Below are 19,621 nucleotides of genomic sequence, written 5' to 3' on the forward strand. Positions count from 1 at the left end.
GAGCTGCTTTGGCATCTCTCAGGAGCTGGTAGAACTGAACTGTACCACCTTTAAGGCTTGGGTTGGGGTTACCTAGCAAGCAGCTTTCTAGGCATGGTCTGCAATCTGTCTAATGCTCACACATCAGGTCTTTGAGGTAAACACTCAGCAGAATGGCATTCCCTTTGCTCCAGAACTGTTCATTTTGTTGGATCTTGCATGGCCTAAATATAACAACTGGTTTCTTCACAAGAGTGTTTTAAATTTTTCGTTTTGGAATAGAAACAGCTGCTGCTGACTTCTGCTTGATCCCAGGCCAATTTAAACACGGGCAGAGAGGAGTGTGTATGTCAGTCTGTTCTTACTGAGGGGCTTGGCTCGTAATGGGAGAATGGAGAAGGAATAAAATACTTCTACTTGCTGTTTTGTTTTGTTTCCTTCCACCTTTTTCTATTCCCAGGACTCAAAGCAGCTGACAGGACTTCAATCCAGAATGAATGGATGGAGGAGAAGATCCCAGTTATTGTTGCTACCATCAGTTTTGGAATGGGAGTAGACAAAGCAAATGTCAGGTATGTGAGGCTGAGAGTTGTGCTCCAGCAGAGACTGAAATCTGAGCGGCAGGAAGGGAAAGCCTCAGTCTCTCTCTTATCTGATACATCTGTCTCAAACACCTGATCAACACTCACTGAAACCCACAAAAATACAACTGGAGGTTTTCCTAGAAGCAGCAAAAACAACCTTGGAAGGGTTTTGTAATTAAATTAAAAAGAAGGCACCAGAGTATCTCTTTACCATTCATCCTCAAACCAAAGAAAATTGGAGGAATGTTTGTTTTTTTTTTTGCCACGCTCTCCAGGGTTTTAAAAAGAACCATCTAGATGCAGTCACAGCTGTCTCTTTCACTTCTCTTAGTGCAATAACTGCTGTCAAAAAGCAGTGGGAAGGAAATTTGTAACGAAAATAATTCATACACTACTAAAATAGTCAGAGTCAGCTTTTGGTGAGATCTTTTGCAAACTGCAGTGGGGGGTGGCAGTTCACAAATGGCAATAACCATTTGAAAAACACAACTCTAGTTCAAGGACAGAAATTTTTACATGTTTTCAATTGTGGTTCCTCTGGGACTTCTAATTGCCACCATAATTGCTCTGTGTTATTAGAATTCCTGCACAGCAATATGGCTGGGCTGAGTTAGTGTTGTGAACTGTGATCATTTAATAGAGGAAGAGCTCATCTGCAGCTCACGCAACACCCTAGGTGGAGCTGATCCTCACTCAAAATCCAAATAAAACAATTGCTGTGACCATTGTAGGAGAGGTGCAGGACATCACTGAGTTGATCACATCAGTTCACAACTGTGCCACCCTTCTGTGTGTACCCCTGTGCTGGCAGACAACGGGATCCTATAGCAGTGATAGACTTTTACTGCTTGATGCTTGTTACCCAGTAGAGAAATGAGAAGTCTCCTAGGAGAGTGGCATAAATTAATGATATGCTGAAATTTAGTCTCTGTCCTGTTCGATGCATGAAACCAGCAAAGAGTAACTGAAATGCATAGGGCTGATGAAGAATAAAATATAGCTGAACTATGCTTTGTAATAAGGTTAGTTTCCAAGAAATTAAGTTAAAAAGACTTCTTACAAGTTGTTTTTCAATAGTTTAAGGAATATGATACCCTAGGCCAGGTAACAATGCCCTGCTGCTTAGCCTTCACTCTTTGTTGGCAGAGTCCTGAGTATTCATGCATATGTTACTGAGTGAGATCAGGTCTGACAAGTTCTGGAGGTGACCCTTTGGGACAAAAGGAAGAACAGGTGTTGTTTCTGTCTCTAATGGAGTCAGCTCCTCTTTTTTTTCACTGCTAATTCAGTTTTAGTTGAGATTATTAATTCTTTCAGTAAATTTACCGATAGAGATTGAATATGTAGGGTTCTGATTCCTTGTGTCTGGCCTGGTCTTAAGGTGTCTGTGTTTAGAGAAACAAGTTCACTTGTTTTCGTCTTTTAATCTTTTGCCACACCTGCGCACGTCATGCCTGCCTCTGGGACATAGTGGTTTGCAGAGCTTTAAAAGGACCAGTTTTGAGGCAGACTGGTATTTAAAATATTGGCAGCATTACTGTACTGTAAAGTGCAGAGACTCCTCAACACAGGTATGAGCCGAATTGCTGAATATTCAAGTAAAAGCAGGTTTAAAGCACTCTTGTAGTGGTGCATTGAAAACATTCCTTCAGAGATTACATACGGTTTAGTAATGATTCATAGTCATATTCTCTGACTGGGAAAGGTGCCCTCATCTACAAGTGATTTTGGTGAGACGGAATTTCCCACGCAGACTTTGTTGGCAAAGAAACGTCTTTTTGTAATCAAGTATTTCTGATTATTTTCCATAATGTTCAAATTGTGTTTCACCAAATAAACAGGACTTTTTTTTTTAATGCTCTGTTTTATCATAAAATAGTCCAGATTGTGTCCTCATTCATAGCTGTGTGACTGTATACCTGTTTGGGATATTCATGTGCCCTTTTTCTTCCATCCATCTTGAGTGACATCCTGCTTTTACTGCCTTAGTTTTTACTCTGATGTTGATACCATGAACAACACAATCATGTATGCACTGAGTTGAGAAACCTTATGTTTCCCGTTGTCATATCACACGCAGGTTTGTTGCTCACTGGAACATTGCCAAGTCAATGGCTGGATATTACCAAGAATCTGGCAGAGCTGGGAGAGATGGGAAGCCATCCTGCTGCCGCCTTTATTACTCTAGGAACGATCGGGATCAAGTCAGCTTCCTGATTAAGAAGGAGCTCTCTAATATTCAGGTAAGATCTGCAGAATAGTATCTATGTGTCTAGTTGTGTTACCTTTCTGCTCAGATTTTGTTTGCCTCTTGCCTGCAGTGACCTCTGAATATGCAAAGATCAAATGAGTTTTTCTAGAGCTGTAGTAGTTTTTGGGTCTAGAGTTGTCTGTAGTCCTGTCTCAAGGGAGAGCAGAAGAAATTGAAGCAGGGAGGGAAAGGGCTGCCAGAACTAGCTCCAGCCTTACTAGAGAGGCAAGGGTGAGCAAAAGCATGGAGCAGAAAAAGGATGGTGTCTGTACCAGTTAATCACATTGTTCAGGAGAGTTGGATGTGGTTACCAGTAGAGTTAATTCATCTGTTTGTATTTAAATTGAAGACTATAATTCTTGTCCTGTCTACTTTCAGGAAAAAAAAGGTACCTTAAAAGAATCTGACAAAGCTGTGATGACAGCTTTTGATGCCATTGTGAACTTCTGCGAGGAGCTGGGGTGAGTGCACTTCTTTCAAATGTTGTTTAATGTTGGGGAAACCATATCCTATCCCTTCTGAGGCACAGTTATGGCTGAGATCTTTCCGCAAATGCATGTTATGGAAAAAGAAAATACTGAATGAATCGCCTGGTATTTTGCTGTCTGGACTGAGGAAGGTGTCCCCGAGATGCCTGTCACTCACTTGCACTTCTGAGTTAATTGAGATGTTGAACTGTGATTCCTCTTGCTGTGAAATTTGTTGTGTTTTATCTGTGGAGAACGGACTTAGTTTCAGTTGCTTTTGTTTTGACTCTTTCCTCCTTCACCTGCCATCTCTCTTGGCAGCCTAATCATCACAGAATGGAACTGTTCAACTTTAATGTTTCTCTAAATCTCAGGGGCTCCAGTCTGCAAAGAAGTAGGCATCCTTGATTCTCATTGACCTTACAAGGATCTTATGTGCTTGGAACCCTTCAGAAAAAAAGCCCAAATTATGGATGTGCCCAATCTAAATGCAGACTAGCAACCACAACACACATCGTTCAGGTCTAGTTCATGACTTGTAAGCTGTCATTGTACTAATTGCTATGCTGCATGAGACATCAAAGTTGTAATTTTGCCAGTAAGAGAGCAGTATGCATTCACTAACCGAAAGTAGTCAACATGTGTCTTGCTTTTAAGTTTGTATTTTGTTTCGTTCTTCACACCTGTGTCTAGGACAAGTTTTTCAGGGTGACTGGCATGCTTTTCTGATACTTCAGTGAGCTTATTTTCTCCTTGTGGTCACGTTTGGTAAACAAATTGTGTTTTTATGGATCTGTCTTGGGAGATCCCTGTATATACTGAAGGAAGGCACAATGCTGAGTGGTCCCAGGGCACGTGAACGAGCACTTCTTTGCCCAAAGCTAGGATGATTCTGGGAAGTAACTTCTTGCTTTAAGTCGGATGGCTGCTTGTGTCCAGATTTTATATCATGTGAGAGCAGGTGGATCTATCTGGTTAGAGTCTAACCTCAGGAGACCTTGTCTCAGTCTGTGTTTCTCCTTGATTCTCCTACAGTTGGTCGCAGAATTAGCTCAGACAGTGGTTTCTTGAAAGGGCCACCAATGCCATGACAACTGTAGTGGGCTCGCTGAACTAACCTTGCACAAGCCAAAAGCAGTCACAGAACATTCCAGGGTGGTCTCCTAGTCAGGGAGGGCATGAGGTAGGATCCATATCACCCAGTTACAGCATCACCCCCTTCATGTATGCTGTAAAGAACTTGACTGCTATTTAAGGGAGGAACTTCTCTTAACAGTTCTGCTGCAGTAGTGAGGCAATACAGAAGCACTAGGGAGAAAACAATCTCCTTTGCTTAGGTGAATAGCAATAGAAATAGAACTTTACTGGCTACATAAGAGATTTCTGTAAGGGAAGCTCGCTGACCTAATTAGAAATCACATCTCCCATCCGTTTTCTTCCCTTCCCCAGCTTAATACATACACATATAAGATATGCAACCCAAGGTCACACATTGCAGCACCATTGACCGGCTTCCCTGCTTGTAACTGTGCAGGAGACTAAGGTGCTCTTCAGAAGAATACCACACATTGCATTTCTTTTTTGCATTTTGAATTAATACAGTTCTTTTCACTATTCAAACAGTAAAAATGAACCTGAAAATCTGACCTTACAAGGTTCTAAACGAGAACAAATACAGACAGACTTGTATTCTGATAAGCAAGTTTTTGCATAGTATATTTAGGCTACTGTCTGAGTATGACAGGAGAACAATTACATAAGCTGCTTTTTAGAGAATGGGTTCAGACAAAGCTTTTGCTGGTCAGAGTTTCCTGATGTCCCTTTTCAAGATGGAAAAAAAAAACAAAACCAACCAAACAAAAAAAGTAACTGCAGTGGTAGAAGACATCTTTATCAGTTTTAGGTGGTGGTTGACCATTTGCCAACTCGATCCTGTCTGTGGTTTTGTTTGAGAGATGAAAATCAGGCAGAGACATGACTAGCCAAATATCAGCATCATCATTCAGTTCCTGAACACAGGCTGCCTTACGTACAGAGTTTGCTGTGGACTTGCAGAACAACTTGCTGGCATTCATATATTGCCCTCGATGCAGGAAAGCTGGATGGGGAGAAATAACCACCCAGGGACAGAAGATGAAAAAGCTTCCACGAACAACACAATTAGATTGCAGTTGGGCTGATTCTTGCTTAACTGCAGATCTCCCAGTACTGTGTCACAGCTTCGCTGTTTATGCACCACTCTGCTTGTGCCTTGGAGATGAGCAGCACCCAAAGATGGCAGCAAATAAGAGGAGAGCAATAAAAACAAGACAGAAGGTGCTAATCACCACTAGCCCTCCAAGAGCCCAGTCACTTGTTAAAATCAGTCTTTTTAGGTCTTCCAGAACTGAGGATGTCCCTTGTGCAGATGACATGCTGGCTTCTGCCCTGCTGGAGTTAGACAAGAATAATGTCAGATGTTGATGTATCCCCTCTGTGCTTTGACAGAGCAGAAAGAGACAGGCACTAAACCAGTACAGGCACACATGCTCTGTGCTGGCAGGTGTCCCTCTTCCAAAAGGTAGAGTCAGTCTTTGCAGGATCTGGAGTATAAACCAGGAGATAGATAACTGAGGCAGCTTTAGAGTCAGATCTACAGAGAAGTAGAGAGGAAATCTTCTGCCTTTGCAAGATTTTAGCAGGTGAGATTTATTTTAATCATAGCTTATCAATATTTTTAATAATTGAGTATCTCTCCCAGCGTGTTCTATATGAACCCTTCATCTGTCAACTGTACAGCCTAGACATGAAGGACAAGTATTCAGTAGGAGAACTTGGTTGATTCCAACAGGAAGCAATTCCTCTAAAAATGGGAGTTGGGCACTTAAGCTGTGAGAACACACTGGAGATTAAATGAACACTCATTTAAAAACAAGCAAACCAAGCACACACCAACAGCAAGCACAGAACTTAACGTAGAATTTGTCACTCCCATAGAGCTTAGAACAACCGAGCTTCTTGCACGAGAAGTGTCTCCTTTTAACAAAGTTGGTTTTAACGCTGAGCCACACATTCTGGGTTACTCTACAACAGAGGTATGCTTTCCTCCTGGGAATGACTTAGGTTCATAATTTAAAGTGGGATCTCAGTGGGTTCTACACACTTGCTCTTTCTCTGATACTTTGAATAATGACTTGGCTATCGGCTGTCTTTAAAAAGAAAAAACCAACAACATTTATTTGAGAGCAGCTTGTGGTTTGAGAGCATCTAAAGCTTCCTTGCTAGATGCTGCTCAAGGGAAAGAAGGAATGGATTACTTCTCACCCTTTCTCTCAAATATGACTGTATGAATGCAGGAGGAGATCTTAATTATTTCAGAATATTTGCCTGAGTCGTCAACCCTTATGTCTGCATCCCAAATACTGTATGAAGACCATGTAAAGTACATTTCACCCTCAGCGAGTCACCTTGGATTACAAGCACAAACTCATACTTTCATTTCCTGAAGCTTTTGTTTCTTTCTCAGTAGAAAATAACACTGAAGTTTATGCTTTGCTTTTGTGGAATTAGGACAGATCACCAAAGGTGTACAGAACACGGAAGCTGTTCTGGATTGCTTCCTTCTCTTTTAAAAAGGAGACAGACTGGATACTAGCTCTGCAGACCTGAGGCAGAAACCCTGTACAGCAGCCATCCCTAAAAAGCGCCCATCCCTTTTGCTAACCATGGTTAGTCTCCTGAGGTAGGAGAGTTATATACAATTTTATAAATACCTGAAGCTGTTGTGTTTGCAGTAGGTGTTCCTTCTGGTACCTCCTCTGCACCTACTTGAAGGGATCTCAGCCCGTGGTGAAGGACCCCCTACTGCACCTGCAGCCTTGTAGACCTAGCCTGGAAGTTGCCTGTTTGTACTGCAGTGAATGATTAACAGCTGACTTTCTTGCAAAGGTGTGGCTAATCTAATCAAAGGCCTTGAGCCTAGTTAAAAAGACCCTGTTCACATGTCACTTGGGTGTTTTGTCCTCTCCATGCCTTTATCCACTTGTGTACTTATCCCAGTGCTTGTAGCAGCCTGCCGTGCCCTTCTGTCTGGAGAAGGAAGCAGGTAGTGGTGGAGAGAAGAGGGCTGTGTTGCCTGGGTCTTGGCTGGCTTGGCATTGTAAGCTCAGGAGACTGCCATTTGTAAAATGGGACTGTGAAGAAGAGTGCCCTGCAGTCCAAACTTCATCGTGACAGCTCAGGTGGATGAACTCATTACAGAGCCTCTTAGTGCTGTTAGCTGCAATAAAATAGATTCCCTGTTGTCTTCTCAACTAAGAAAGACCAGAGGGAAGGGAGATGGGAGGGAAAGAGCAGCGCGTGATAGGTGCGAATGGGTGGAAGGAAACTTGTTTTTCACAAGCCAAGCACGTCACTTTGAAACAGGGATGATGTTACAGAATAAAAGCTATTCCATTAAATGGTCAGTAAAGCTTCAGATGCTTCTGCTGGAGTGGCTGGTCTCACAGTCTGCTCTGGGTTTCTCAGGGAAAGCTTTTTCAACAATTGTGTCATCAAGACTGAAGTAGTTATATCCCCTTGTAGATCGTTCTAGGCTCACTGAAGGTTTTAAAATGTGTACAGAAGTTACTGGTTTTGAAACAGTTTTCAGTTTTTCTGTGGTCTGTGTTCCTCTGTGAGTTTTGAAACAGAGGATCCATCCTCACCTGAGCTCAGGGCATGCCAGGTCCCTGTAAGTAAGTAACAGGTGAAACAAAAAAACCTACAGAGATTTGTAGGAGTGAACTAGGAAGACTTGTGTGAGTGGTGTACAGGCACTTTTCTAGTTAACAGAAAGTTCAGTAAACTGTTCTTTTTTTGAGTGTCTTTCAAGCCAACCTGATCTCTTGCATACAAGACAGTGGCAGAACCCACCCAGCCCAGGCAAACACATACCTAAACACCAAGTATATGAACAGTCCAACGGAGTACAACGGTACGAAACATTAAGCAGAACATGAGGCCTGTGAGGTGTGGGCAAGTTTGCAGAAATTGGCCAGGGATCCACTTTTCTCCTTGGTGGCTGCTCCTCTGCTCCAGAAAGCCACCTGCATTCTTAATAAAATTGCTTAATTTTCTCTCCCTTTCTCTCTCTTCTTCTTTTCTTTTTTTCCTTTTAACAGCACTGCATTTATTCTCTGCCTTAATTCAGGAACTTATAGTGGCAGAGATAAGGCAGGAGCCATTTCCCCTGTCCCCCTGCCTGGTGTCTGTCAGTGGTTTAACTTGTAACACCACTGGGGAAACTCATGTTTGTGGCTTTTTGTGTTGAGATAACGCTTGGCAGCTTGTTCCTAGTGACAGCAACCTGTCAGTCGTTGGTACGTTTCCAGCCCACTGAGCTTCCTCCTGACTGTTAGCACAGCCTGGTTCCATGCTGCTGAAGCATTTCTCAATGGGATTCTGTTAATTCCTGTAGCTGGCACTGTCTAGCACAGGCTAGGAAAGAAAGTAAGCTCTGTTCTTTCACAGGTCTCGTGATTTAACTTAGAAATGTCTGTCTCCTGCAAAAGAGGGGGTCTGAGGCTTCCTGTGTCACCTTGACAGTCGCTTGTTTGTAAGTGAAATGAGCAAAGATGTATCTGACAGAGAGGGTAGTGTGATGCACCTCTGAATGTCGATTACAGTAAATGGATGCCATGTTTGAGCTTATCCTACCCTAGCATATTTCCTGGAAGTGAAAGTTTGGGGACAGCATAATAAAGGCCAGCACTTTGTTAGTCTTACTGTGGCTGTGCATGCAGCAGCTCATACTGCTGCGCTCCTCATTTTCTTAGTAGTTGCCAAGCTGGAGCTCAAATACTTTCTAAGGAATGTCTCCGTCTTCTGCTGGAAATGTTTTCTTTTTTCTTGGTATAAAAGTGACATTAGTGATTTGAGGATTTTTTCTTAATTTTTAGACTGTTCTCTGTGTTGCTGCCTGCAAATTTATTTCAATGTGCAACTGTACAAAAAAATGCAAAATACCTAAACTTAGTTTATTTAAAAAAAAATAAAGTGCATTAAATACATGAGGAGCTAATGATGCATTCTGCTAAACTGGGTGCAGGCATCAGCAAAGAGGTTTCTGTACAAAATTTCCATTTTGTTGTCCCTTCCAAAGTGTGAAGAAGATTTAAAAGCCCACTGTTAAAAACTTGATTCTTTTCTCTCTTGCTGGATGTTGGCTCTGGCATATGTGTGTGATCCCAGAATATCCCGAGTTGGAAGGGACACACAAGGATCATTGAGTCCAACTCCTGGGTCTGCAGAGGACCACCCAAAAATCAGACCATGTGTCTGAGAGCATTGCCCAATGCTTCTTGAACTCAGGCTCAGTGCTGTGACTACTTCCCTGGGGAGCCTGTCCCAGTGCCCAAATCCCTTTGACTCATCTACATGTAGCAGTTGGAATACAAGGGTAGGAGATGACATCTATAAGCATGGAACTTTTTATACCTTCTAGTAAAGGCGATTGTTGTCACATTTGGGGCTGAAAGAAAGCCCAGTGGCTTGCAGAGCTAGGTGCAGCAAGCTGGTCTGTTTGGCTGTCCCAGTTAGGAAGGTCATGGTCTGCACCATAGCCTTGTACTTACAGGAATCCCTTATTGAAGTTCACCTCAGTGTAAACCAAACATACACAGTGGCTGCAGCACGGAGAAAGGATTTATTTTCACTTGTTAACTTCAGCTGTACAGGCCATTCTCGGCTGTGCTTTGTTGCAATGCCAGCTGTCAGCTGCTGCATGTATACCCTGAAGTGACGGTTACCATACTGTATGTCACTCCTCTCACATGCCTTTGAGTATGCTAATAAACATACCTTAGGCATACTGCTTATGTCCACTAAAATAAACTGCACACAGTGCAGGGAGTCAGGCACACAGGTCCCTCGAGTGAGGACGGGGATTTGTTCATCTCCTGTAACTCCCATGCTCTGTAAGGACCATTCGCCTGCAATATGCAGAAGAGCAGAATTCATGAAAGGTCTGACTACCACATGGGGGCTGGGAGGGAGCACGTTTACCAGCACAATGTTCAAATTAAACTGTAACATCAGTGATTCTTTCTCTTTTGCCTTCATCTTTCTGTTTACAAAGGGTATTGCACATGATCTGACTTTTCTCTTTGGCAATTTCACATCATCGTAACACCAATGAAATAAAGGAGGGAACATTTGTCACCAGCTGTACGCAGAGCCTCAGGTGGTACATGTAGATCAGAAGGTCCATGATTTGTTGTTTTCAGCAGTCATCTCAGCTAAATGTGTCTATTGCACTTGGCTTTAGAGAGAGCAGGTTTGGGCCTGATCCAAGATGTACTAAGCATGTCGACCTCCCAGCAATGTCAGAGGGTTTTTCTGGCCCCCAACATCATCCTTTTGGATTAGCCACTTGTGAAGAGAGAAGGTGCTGCCTAGCCATGTGGCAGCTTACATGTTCTCTGCTTTGGTCTGTGGCTCAGTGTTCACAGAAGGAATCCTTGGCCAGCCCAGCTGCAGGGCTGTTACTGGGTAAGTGTGTCTATTTTGTCAGCAGCATGTGTCCATGCACCCCCAGCCCACCCTGAAGAGGAAGACAGTGATGGTAAAGCAGCGTTACCTTTCTGGTCACACCACGGAGCCCAGCAGTAGCCATCACAGAAAGAATGAATTCCATGCCGTGATTTCTGGTCCTCTGAGTCATACTCATTAATATTGTTATTGCCATTTTCAGTGAGCTAGAGCAGAGAGTCATTCCCGTGGGTCTGAATCATGATGGCCACGCATGTCCTTGATAGTAGGTTGTCACCTCTTGATGCGCTTCATGGATGGGTGCTCGGGCGGACCTGGATCTTCCTACGTCTGTGGTCAGGACGTCCATCGCAGCTACAGCAGCTGTAGCAGCAGCAGCTGCAAGCAATGATCATGAGCAGCAGAACAGTAACTGAAAAGAGAAGAAAGGGATATTGCTTCATGACATAGGGGGAGTCACTGGAGACTAACCCTACGTCTCCTGTAAGTTGTCTGATGAGCGGCAGAATGAAACAGTCAGGTTTCCTGTTGATTTTTGTCCTATATCCCCATCTCCCACCTTTTAAGTTCCTGCTTTCTTGTATTAGTTATCCGTTTAATCTGGACAAGTGTCATTGCACGTCAGGCTTTAGTAGGAGCTGAAGGTGTGCTGGGTGGCTTCTCAATAACTGTGCCGATTGCCCAGCTGACTGTTCATAATGGTTTAGGAGCTAGGTATACTGGTTTCCCCGTATGATGAGCACTGAGTTAGGACTTTGCCCAATACCCATCTGTCTCCTCCCATGGATACTTGGTAGAGATAAAAAGATAAGAGGTTCCTGTTCCTTTGTCAAACTTGGCCAAGATCAGTCAGCAGGTCCAAAGATTCAGGCCAGGCGGATAGGGCAGGCCCAGCGAAGAAAGGTTTAAGGAGTTAATTTCAGGTTTGTTTCCAGAGGTAAATAAATGAAAGCAATGGAAGAGAGAAATTCCTCTGCAACGATAAAGAGCAAATGGGAATGAACGGTGCCTTTACTCCGGGCAAGGGAGGAAGGATCCTAGTTGCGTGTATTTTTCAGTAGGCAAGAGAGTAACCAAAAAATATCCCTCACCTTCAGACTGAAAGATTGCTTTTCAGACTGTGGCCCCAGAGTTCATCTGCTGCACGCACAAAATTCCTAAAAATTGTCACTCCTGGGTATTTTGTCATCGTAACAGCCATGTACATCATAACAGCTATGTGGGGGCGGCACAGCTTTACCTGCCTTCCTGGCTGTTGTTTGGCAGATGGGATACAACTAAGCGGGGCTGTGCACCTGGAAAGGACGGAGATCAAACTCTCCCCGTAGTTGTCAAAAGCAACTAGAGAGGGGTTGGCTGGTCCAACTGGCAGTTCCGTTTCTGAAGAGTGCCTGATGTGAGCCCTTTAAGGAGAACAGGTATTCGTGACTGGGTTGGTTTTATGCTTTCTTCTGTAGTCAGCTTGAGAAAATAGATACTTCAAAAAGAGGGGTTTGTTTTGCAAAGCAGTGGGCTGGCCTGTTGTTATTCTACACTAGGCGTAGTGGTCAGGGTAGGGTGGGACGGGTTAGTTTATCTGGAAAAGGATGACATGTTTAATCCTGCAAAACTCGTAAGGAGCATGCGCACACATGTGTGCACGTGTTCTTTAAAGGTCTGGAGATGGGCTGCCAGGTAATCTGACCTGTGGGGAACCAGCTGTCACTATGAGAGGGGAAAAAAAAAAAAAAAGGAAGCAGGTTTGTCTGTTTCTGAATTCCAGCCCAGGGAGGAGTGTCCAGGCTGCAAACACACCCTTCCTTCCAGCGCTGGGAGAGAGCAGTACCTCTGAGGGGGCAGGCCTGCCTTCCTTCCTGGTTGTTTTCCCATTGTTTAAACAAACATCATCCCCCACGATCAAGCAGCTCTTTTTTATTCCTTCCGTGCCATCCCCACACAGGGCGGCAAAAGGGATCTTACCATTGTCAGGGAATAAAGAGGCTCAGCTGAAGCATCCTGGCACCCGCTGAATTAAGCACAGGAGAGATCCTCAGCATCTCAGAGCTGAGTGTTTTTCATGGCAGTAAGCTCTCCCAATACCCTTTGTTATAAACAAATATATCCGCTGTGCATCAAAACACTGCAGCAACTCTCGGTTAGGTAAGATACTGCTGTTTAAATTAATGCTAAACTAGGGGAGCGTTGGGAAAAGTTATACTATTGCCTCTGATGCTCTGTGTGTGTGTGAAGATACACACTGAATACTAAAAAATGACCTAGAAATTAAAAGGGGCCTCAGAGCACAGCCTGGAAAACAACTGCCAACACCACCGACCTGTCAACAAAGATCTCAGAGCAAGCTGCCCCTGTAGAAGAGAAGAGACGTCTGACACCCCTCTACTTCCACCGATAAACTCACCGATAAACAGAAGAACCACACAGAAGGACACGATCTCCACAGGGTCAGCCTTGGGCAGTTTCTGAAGCTTAAGGAGAAACTTCTCACCAATGGTTTGCATTTCCTTCAGAAAGCCTTCAGAAGACATTCTGGCTCAACCTCTCCAGGCTTTACGCTGTAGAAAAACCAAATAAATCTTTTCACTGACTAATGCTAGGAAGCTGCCAGCCTTCTTATAGAGCCGGTGATCACAAGTAAAACGAGTTTATCTGGTCTCAGCCCTCGTTCCCAGTAGCTAAGGTGGAGGACTATTAACTGTCTGTTCGTTCTGGCACTGTTTTCATTACAAAATCTGGCTTTGAGGTTGTTTTTGACAGTTAGGCTGTTATGCAAAGGTGAAACTGTTTTTTCTAAAAGGATGGGTACTTAAGCAGCAATAGAATTAGAACTGGACAGTGGCTGCCCTTGACTTCCACCCCATGAAAGTAAGTGGTTTTTTTTCCCCAGTTATGTTAACTTGTCCTTCCAGAAAGAAGTGCAATTCTCTGTACTCCAGTAGTAGTTTTCAGTTATATTCTACTGAACACACAGTAACGCACAGTAGGTCTTTTTGAAGACTTCTCGTGCTCCAGCTATACAGAGTCCCCTCAGAAACCCGAGGTGTTTACTTTGACACCACACTGCAGTCCCCTTATGTTTTATCACCATTCAGTAAAACGGGTTGAAACCAAGATCTAAAGCCCATGTTCTCTGGGGACAGTTGGATGCTTTTCAATTTCTTACAGATGACTGCAAGTTTTTTATGGTAAGTTAAATGTTGCCCTGTATTCTATTTTATAATTTAAGCCACGGTCTGTGCTAATATATAAATAGAAGAGTGGAGGTCCACCCATCGCTGCTGGTGATGAGCAAAGCAAAAGCCCCTGGATCTGTCAGGGAGATACCTCCCTTAATAGAGGGCAACCTTCCTGCCCTGCCTGGTCGTCTTCTTCATTCTCAGTAAGAATGATCGTCAGGAACTATTGGGATAATAGTATTAGTTTAGTCAAAGTTAGGTACCTCAGCTTTGCCACTAGTATTTGCTGATCTTGTCCCACTGTGAGCAAATTTTTGGAAAGTATTGCAACAAACAAGCTTTCAGGAGAGCTATGGAAGTTAAAATTTTCCTTCAGGAGGTAAACGAAACAGGAGATTGCTGAGAAATATATGCAGTTTTGGCTAAAGTAAGCGTTTGGGCTTGCAGATGGATTATGGCTCTTTTATCAATGATAACATTAAATGAAATGATATAATTATGTCAAAACTTAGCAGCTTGTGTGTGTTGTAATAGTCAACGCTGTTTTATGAGACTTGAACACTGCAATTTAATTTCCTAGTCTTGTTGATAATACAAAGTCAAAAGACCAAGACAGTGCTCCCAGAACAAGGCAGCGGTTCACTACTGCACATCTGGTTTGGTTACTCAAACAAATGGATGCTTGGAGTTCAGTTTTTCTAAACACACTGAGGACAAAGAGACCTTGGCTGTTTCTTTGCATGCTGGGCTTAAATAATTCAGTGCCAAGTAAAATTACATTTTGTATGTTTATGCAATCCAGAAAGGGTTTTCTTTGTTCTTTTAAATCCAAGCTAAGGAATAAAAATCGGAACCAGCTGGTTTCCTACAGTTGTGGGTGGATGGAAGAGCTGCATCTACAGAAAGGTTTCTGTGCAACTTAGCAGAGAAGCATAGCTGTGGCCTTTTGACCTGAAAAGGTCACTTTGGAGACTAGGATTAAATAGCTCTTTCCAGATAATTGCCATACCCCAAATGAGCTGCTCCAGAAGTGGCTCCTTTTCCCTTTGCACAGTGCTGTGAGATTCTGTCAGCAGGTTTCCAGTTTTGTTTCCATTCCAAGAGATGGCGGTGCAGGCAGAGGTGATGTGATTTGTGTTTTCTGCTCTTGGCTCTAGAAGAAAAACTTTAAAAGAAAAATGTATTCCTGGCTCTAACGTTCTAAGAATGTTTGTTCCCTTTGAGAGTATTTCTGCCTGCCCAGAAGCTGTCCTAGTAAGGAGTCTGCTGTAACCTCTCATGCCATGCTTTGGGCTGTATCAGAAGCAGCAAGTATGAGAACTAGGCTTCCGAAGCTTGGGTATACAATGGAAAATTACTAATTGGGACTGTAGAACTCCACATGGACTAGCAGAGAGCCTCGTCTGAAATGGTAGGAGCTTTTCTCAGTAGAGAAAGAGCTTTGTCTCAGTAATGGGCATTCCTTTGCCCCTGGTACCTGATCTAGAGCGAAGTGAAGGAGGTTTTGTTCTAAAACTTGCAAGGAATGTTGCTCGTTTACCTTGGGTTGAACTTCTTCAGGGACAAAGTTTGAAGCCAGTGGTGCAGGCTGTGAGGAAGCAAATGTTTTTCCACTCAGCTGCACTTCTGAGTGGAACTGAGTTCAGTTCCAAGGGTGTCACAGCTTTGGGATTTCTTGTGCATAGCAAAAGGGTGATGAATAAATCACTTCTAAAAAAAAAAATTAAAAAATAAAAAAAACTCACAAAGAAAGGTAGTGATACTCATGGACTTTATCTTCCATTCTACTTGTGTGCAAAGGCTTTGGTCAGGACTAGTTTTGGTTGTGATCTTTTCTCAGCTGATGTCAGCACAAACAAGATCGCACCCTAAAGATTAGCATGAGGGTAAGGCTTGCCTGCCTGTGTGACTTACACAAGTTGTCTCGTGTGTCTGCCTTATCTTCCTCACCTACAACACAACAGGGATGACACTACTTACAGGTTTCAGGATGGAACTATAAGAATTAATTCTTTTTCATTTTTTTTTTTCCCTCTTACTGTGTGCAAGTCATTTCCCAGTTCCCAACAGCAGTAAAGGCTGGGCGGTGCAGGATACTTGGTTGAAGCAGTGATTGTAATGATTATTATTAAAATAGGCAAGTTTTAAGAGATTTGAAACTTCAGGTTGTAAGTCTTAACAGACAGTTTACTTTCTAAGCCTGGATTGCTGATCTAGGGCCTAGATGGTGTGGGGTTTGGAGCAAACCTAGTTCTCTGCCAGTGATTTTCTGAGTTGGGAATCTCTCCTTTCTTGCTGTTCTTCCTCAAAAATGCATCCCGTGAGGACGGGAACCCGCCAGAGCAGAGGAGACACAGCTGTTAGGGCAGCAAAGCCAATGGAACTTGTTATGGAAGAAATGCTGAATGACCACAGAGCAATGCTGTCTTTGTGGTGCTTTGTCAGATAAATGTCACGAACTTGTTTGCCATAGCTATAGCTCGAGCTGATACAGAGTGAAAAGAGGGGCAAGAGGACAAACTTGTATAGAAAAGGAAGTGAACGCGATGCTAATGCCTTGTGACAGGCAGTTTGCAAGTTCCTGCTGGGGTGCTGTGGAAGCCTGAAATTCGTGGTTTCTGCTGCTTCCTTTTCTGGCTGTTCTTTAAAAAATATCTACCCAGTGTTGCCAGTGGGACTAGACCATCAAATCTTTCTGCCCTCCTCTGTTACAGGGCCTGGCAGAGAAGGGAGTAAAACAAACATTTTAATTTGGGGTTGTTTTTGAAAACAAGGCAGAATCTGCCACGTGCTGTGAGTTGAAAAGAGAACGCAGTAATAATGCAGGGGGATGCTGACGTTTGCAGGTGTGCTGCAAGGATCAGATGATCATTTCATGCCGAAGAAACATGTTCTACACTTAGGGCACCTGTAGAGTTAGATTCCCAGAAAATGCTGATATTTGTTTTTAATGCAGATCCATCTTGCTGTGTCTACTGAATACAGCTGTGCAAATTGCCGTAATAGCACTGAGATTATCTCTCTGAACTATTTTAATGGATTTAAGCCATATTGAAGCACTCAAAGAAATTGGCTGCTCAGCTCGTCTGAGAATAAAGCCATTAAACAGCCTCAACCTAGACATTCAAGACAAAAGCCGTGGTCATGGTTTCTTGGTCCCGTGAACGGGCTGCATGTGGTAGCTTCCTGGCTTCCAGCAAGAAACAGAGCTTTGGGGTGACTGTAACACGGGTCTCGCATCCTTTTGTCTGACTTAAGCTAATCAAGTTGTTACAAGTATGTTGGAACTGATGGAAATTAATCTCCTTTTGGGTCTGTCTGCAGCTTGGAAAAGCCACATCCTTTCTGTGTCTGCACAGGTGCATCACGAGGTGAGCTGTAGGGAGTGGGTGAGCTTAAATTTGCTGCCGAGGAATGTGACACTTGTTTAGTCTTAACCATGATGGCATTTGGACGGCCTATTTCAGCACAAAGAACATGAATTTGAGTTTGTGGTTTAGCCCCAGGACTGGAAGTTAGTAAATGCAGGCACTCTTCCGGGGCTGCCGCTGATGCATACTGGTTGTGTGACCTTGGGTAACTCATCCCGTCCTCTGCTGTGTGACTTCATCTCTGCAAAGCAGCAGAGCACGTAACCACCATCAGAGGTGTGTCCGAGCCTCTAAAATGTTCTGGAAGGTTGAGATAGACAGACAGTAAGTCCCTGGTTCTGTTGCAGCTACACAAGGAAATTAAATTACCTTTGCTTGCTGACTTGCTTGTTACACTTCAGTCATTGAGCCCGTTCAGGATGAAAGTAGATGAAAGCAAGGCTTCTGCTCTTGGTTGCTCCTTACCCAGTCATACCAAGGGTTTATTTCTCATGACACGACCTCCCAGTCCCTAGGTTTTACTGTGCTCTCTCTGAGAAGCTTGGTTTGCATGGGTTTGTTGCTACAGTGATCTGAAAACAGAGCTGAAGCTTGGAGGCCTCACCTCTGCTGGTGGTGCCCTGAAGCTGCCAACGATTGTTCTGATGCTGCGAGTCCCATGAAGGTGAGCTCGATATCCTCCACGGAATGCTCACTGCCCGTGTCAGACATACAAAGCAGGATTCCATGGTGAGCCCAAACAAGCAGAATGCCAGGGTAACCTCCTCGTTGTCTTTTCCCAAGACTGTGGCTATGCAGAAGCAAATCCTACAAGGCAATCCCAGTCTTACAGAGCAGGGTGCTGAGGAGCTGAAGGGGAGGAGGTGCTTTTTGTCCTGGTCTAAATCTTTAAAATAAGTTTTGACTGTGTTTGGCCACTTTCTTAGTAACACAAAGGTTTGGTCAGTTCCTAAACCTTCCAGCTTTGTACTTGGTTCCTGAATCACTCCTTTGATTTCATGTGGATAAGGTCTGCAGTGCTTCCTGTCCTAAAACGGTCTTGGTCTTCTAGGTGGTGTTGTAGTTGGATGCATTTTGGCAGAACATGTAATGATCCCTGTCTGATTGTTTATTGTTTTAAGTTTGTAATGTACTTCTGAGATGAAAAGGGCTATAGAAATGTAGTAGCATTGCCTGGTTTTCCCTCATCATTGTCAGTGCAATGTGTGCTGGCAAGACTGTAGTTGACCAGCCACGTGAATCTTAACTATGGTTCACAGGCAAGCCCTTTTTTTCTAAAACAGGAGTGAACGGAGCCAGACAGACCTATAATTCATTCCCAAGCAGATGAAAATAGTTTCCAGTATCAAGAGAATTCAGTTTTTTAACAGCACACACCCAAACTGGTAAATTGCAGCTCCATGTCATGGGAGAAAAGCCTTGACTTTGTCAGCTGGTCTGGAAAAGAAGGCCACACGTGCCTGCAGATTATAAAGCAGCCCCGGCTGGGTGGCCATTTGGCTGGAACACCCTGTCATCTCCACCACCCACTATTTGGAGACTGGTTTTGAGGTAGCAGCGTAAACGTTCCTTCCCTCCCCAACAACCTAGTATTAGACTAATATAAAAAGGCTCTGAATTCCCTGCAATAGCAGTCGGAGGAGCTGAGGTGCCCATCGGGGCGCTGAGCTGAGAGGCTCTACACCTCTGCAAAACACAGTGGTTTTCTCCAGTCTGTCCCACAAGCAAATCCACAAAATGCCAGGAGACAGCTCCTCACTACAAGTCCCATTTTTAAGAAGTGGGGAAATGAAGGCACAGAGCCATCTGGTGAAAGGAAAAGGTCAGTCTTAAAAATAAAACTGTAGCTCTTCTACAAGAGAACTTTTTTTAGGCCCAAGGGTACTGATGCCTGAATCTAGCCTCAAAGTCTCTTCTAATATTAGCAAAATAACCATTTCCCAGGAAGCTGACAGAGAGGTAACTGTATGCCCGTGAAAGTAGCTGGCTGTAAATAGTTCCTTCACAAACGGACTGGGATCTATCAGCAATTTGGTGTTTGAGGTAAGGCCTCTGGAGCCCTTTGAGGGTTCTGGAAACACCTTCCCAATCTTCTTTCAGCCACCTCCGGCTCCCATCCTTGCCTGGCCTCCAGACCTCAGCAAACTACGTGCATTTGTGAGTTGCTTGAAATGCGCTGGTCTAATCCTCGTAAAGACACCACTTGGCTGTAGGATCTCCAAACTGGAGGTGACAACAGCTGCATCCTCCGAAGGAGCTGTTTTGGGCTGTCGCAGCTGTGCGACTT

The 19,621-nt window shown here is 43.8% G+C and overlaps 2 protein-coding genes across 2 annotated transcripts in view; one reads left to right on the forward strand and one right to left on the reverse strand.

The window, feature by feature from the left end:
- The window catches only part of RECQL5 (RecQ like helicase 5), a 37,868-nt gene that overhangs the window by 4,465 nt on the left and 13,782 nt on the right, over window positions 1–19,621 (forward strand). The window contains exons 5-7 of the mRNA XM_084298363.1: window positions 440–551; window positions 2,644–2,806; window positions 3,193–3,275. Of these exons, the coding sequence (XP_084154489.1) occupies window positions 440–551; window positions 2,644–2,806; window positions 3,193–3,275 (358 nt within the window). The remainder of the gene's footprint in view (window positions 1–439; window positions 552–2,643; window positions 2,807–3,192; window positions 3,276–19,621) is intronic.
- Window positions 11,081–13,315, reverse strand: SMIM5 (small integral membrane protein 5; the record flags this gene model as incomplete). Its single annotated transcript, XM_084298364.1, has 2 exons — window positions 11,081–11,202; window positions 13,189–13,315. 2 exons carry the CDS (start codon window positions 13,313–13,315, stop codon window positions 11,081–11,083), a joined length of 249 nt encoding a protein of 82 aa, XP_084154490.1.

Source organism: Netta rufina, assembly GCF_964035555.1.
Source record: "Netta rufina genome assembly, chromosome: 19".
Lineage (NCBI taxonomy): Eukaryota > Metazoa > Chordata > Aves > Anseriformes > Anatidae > Netta > Netta rufina.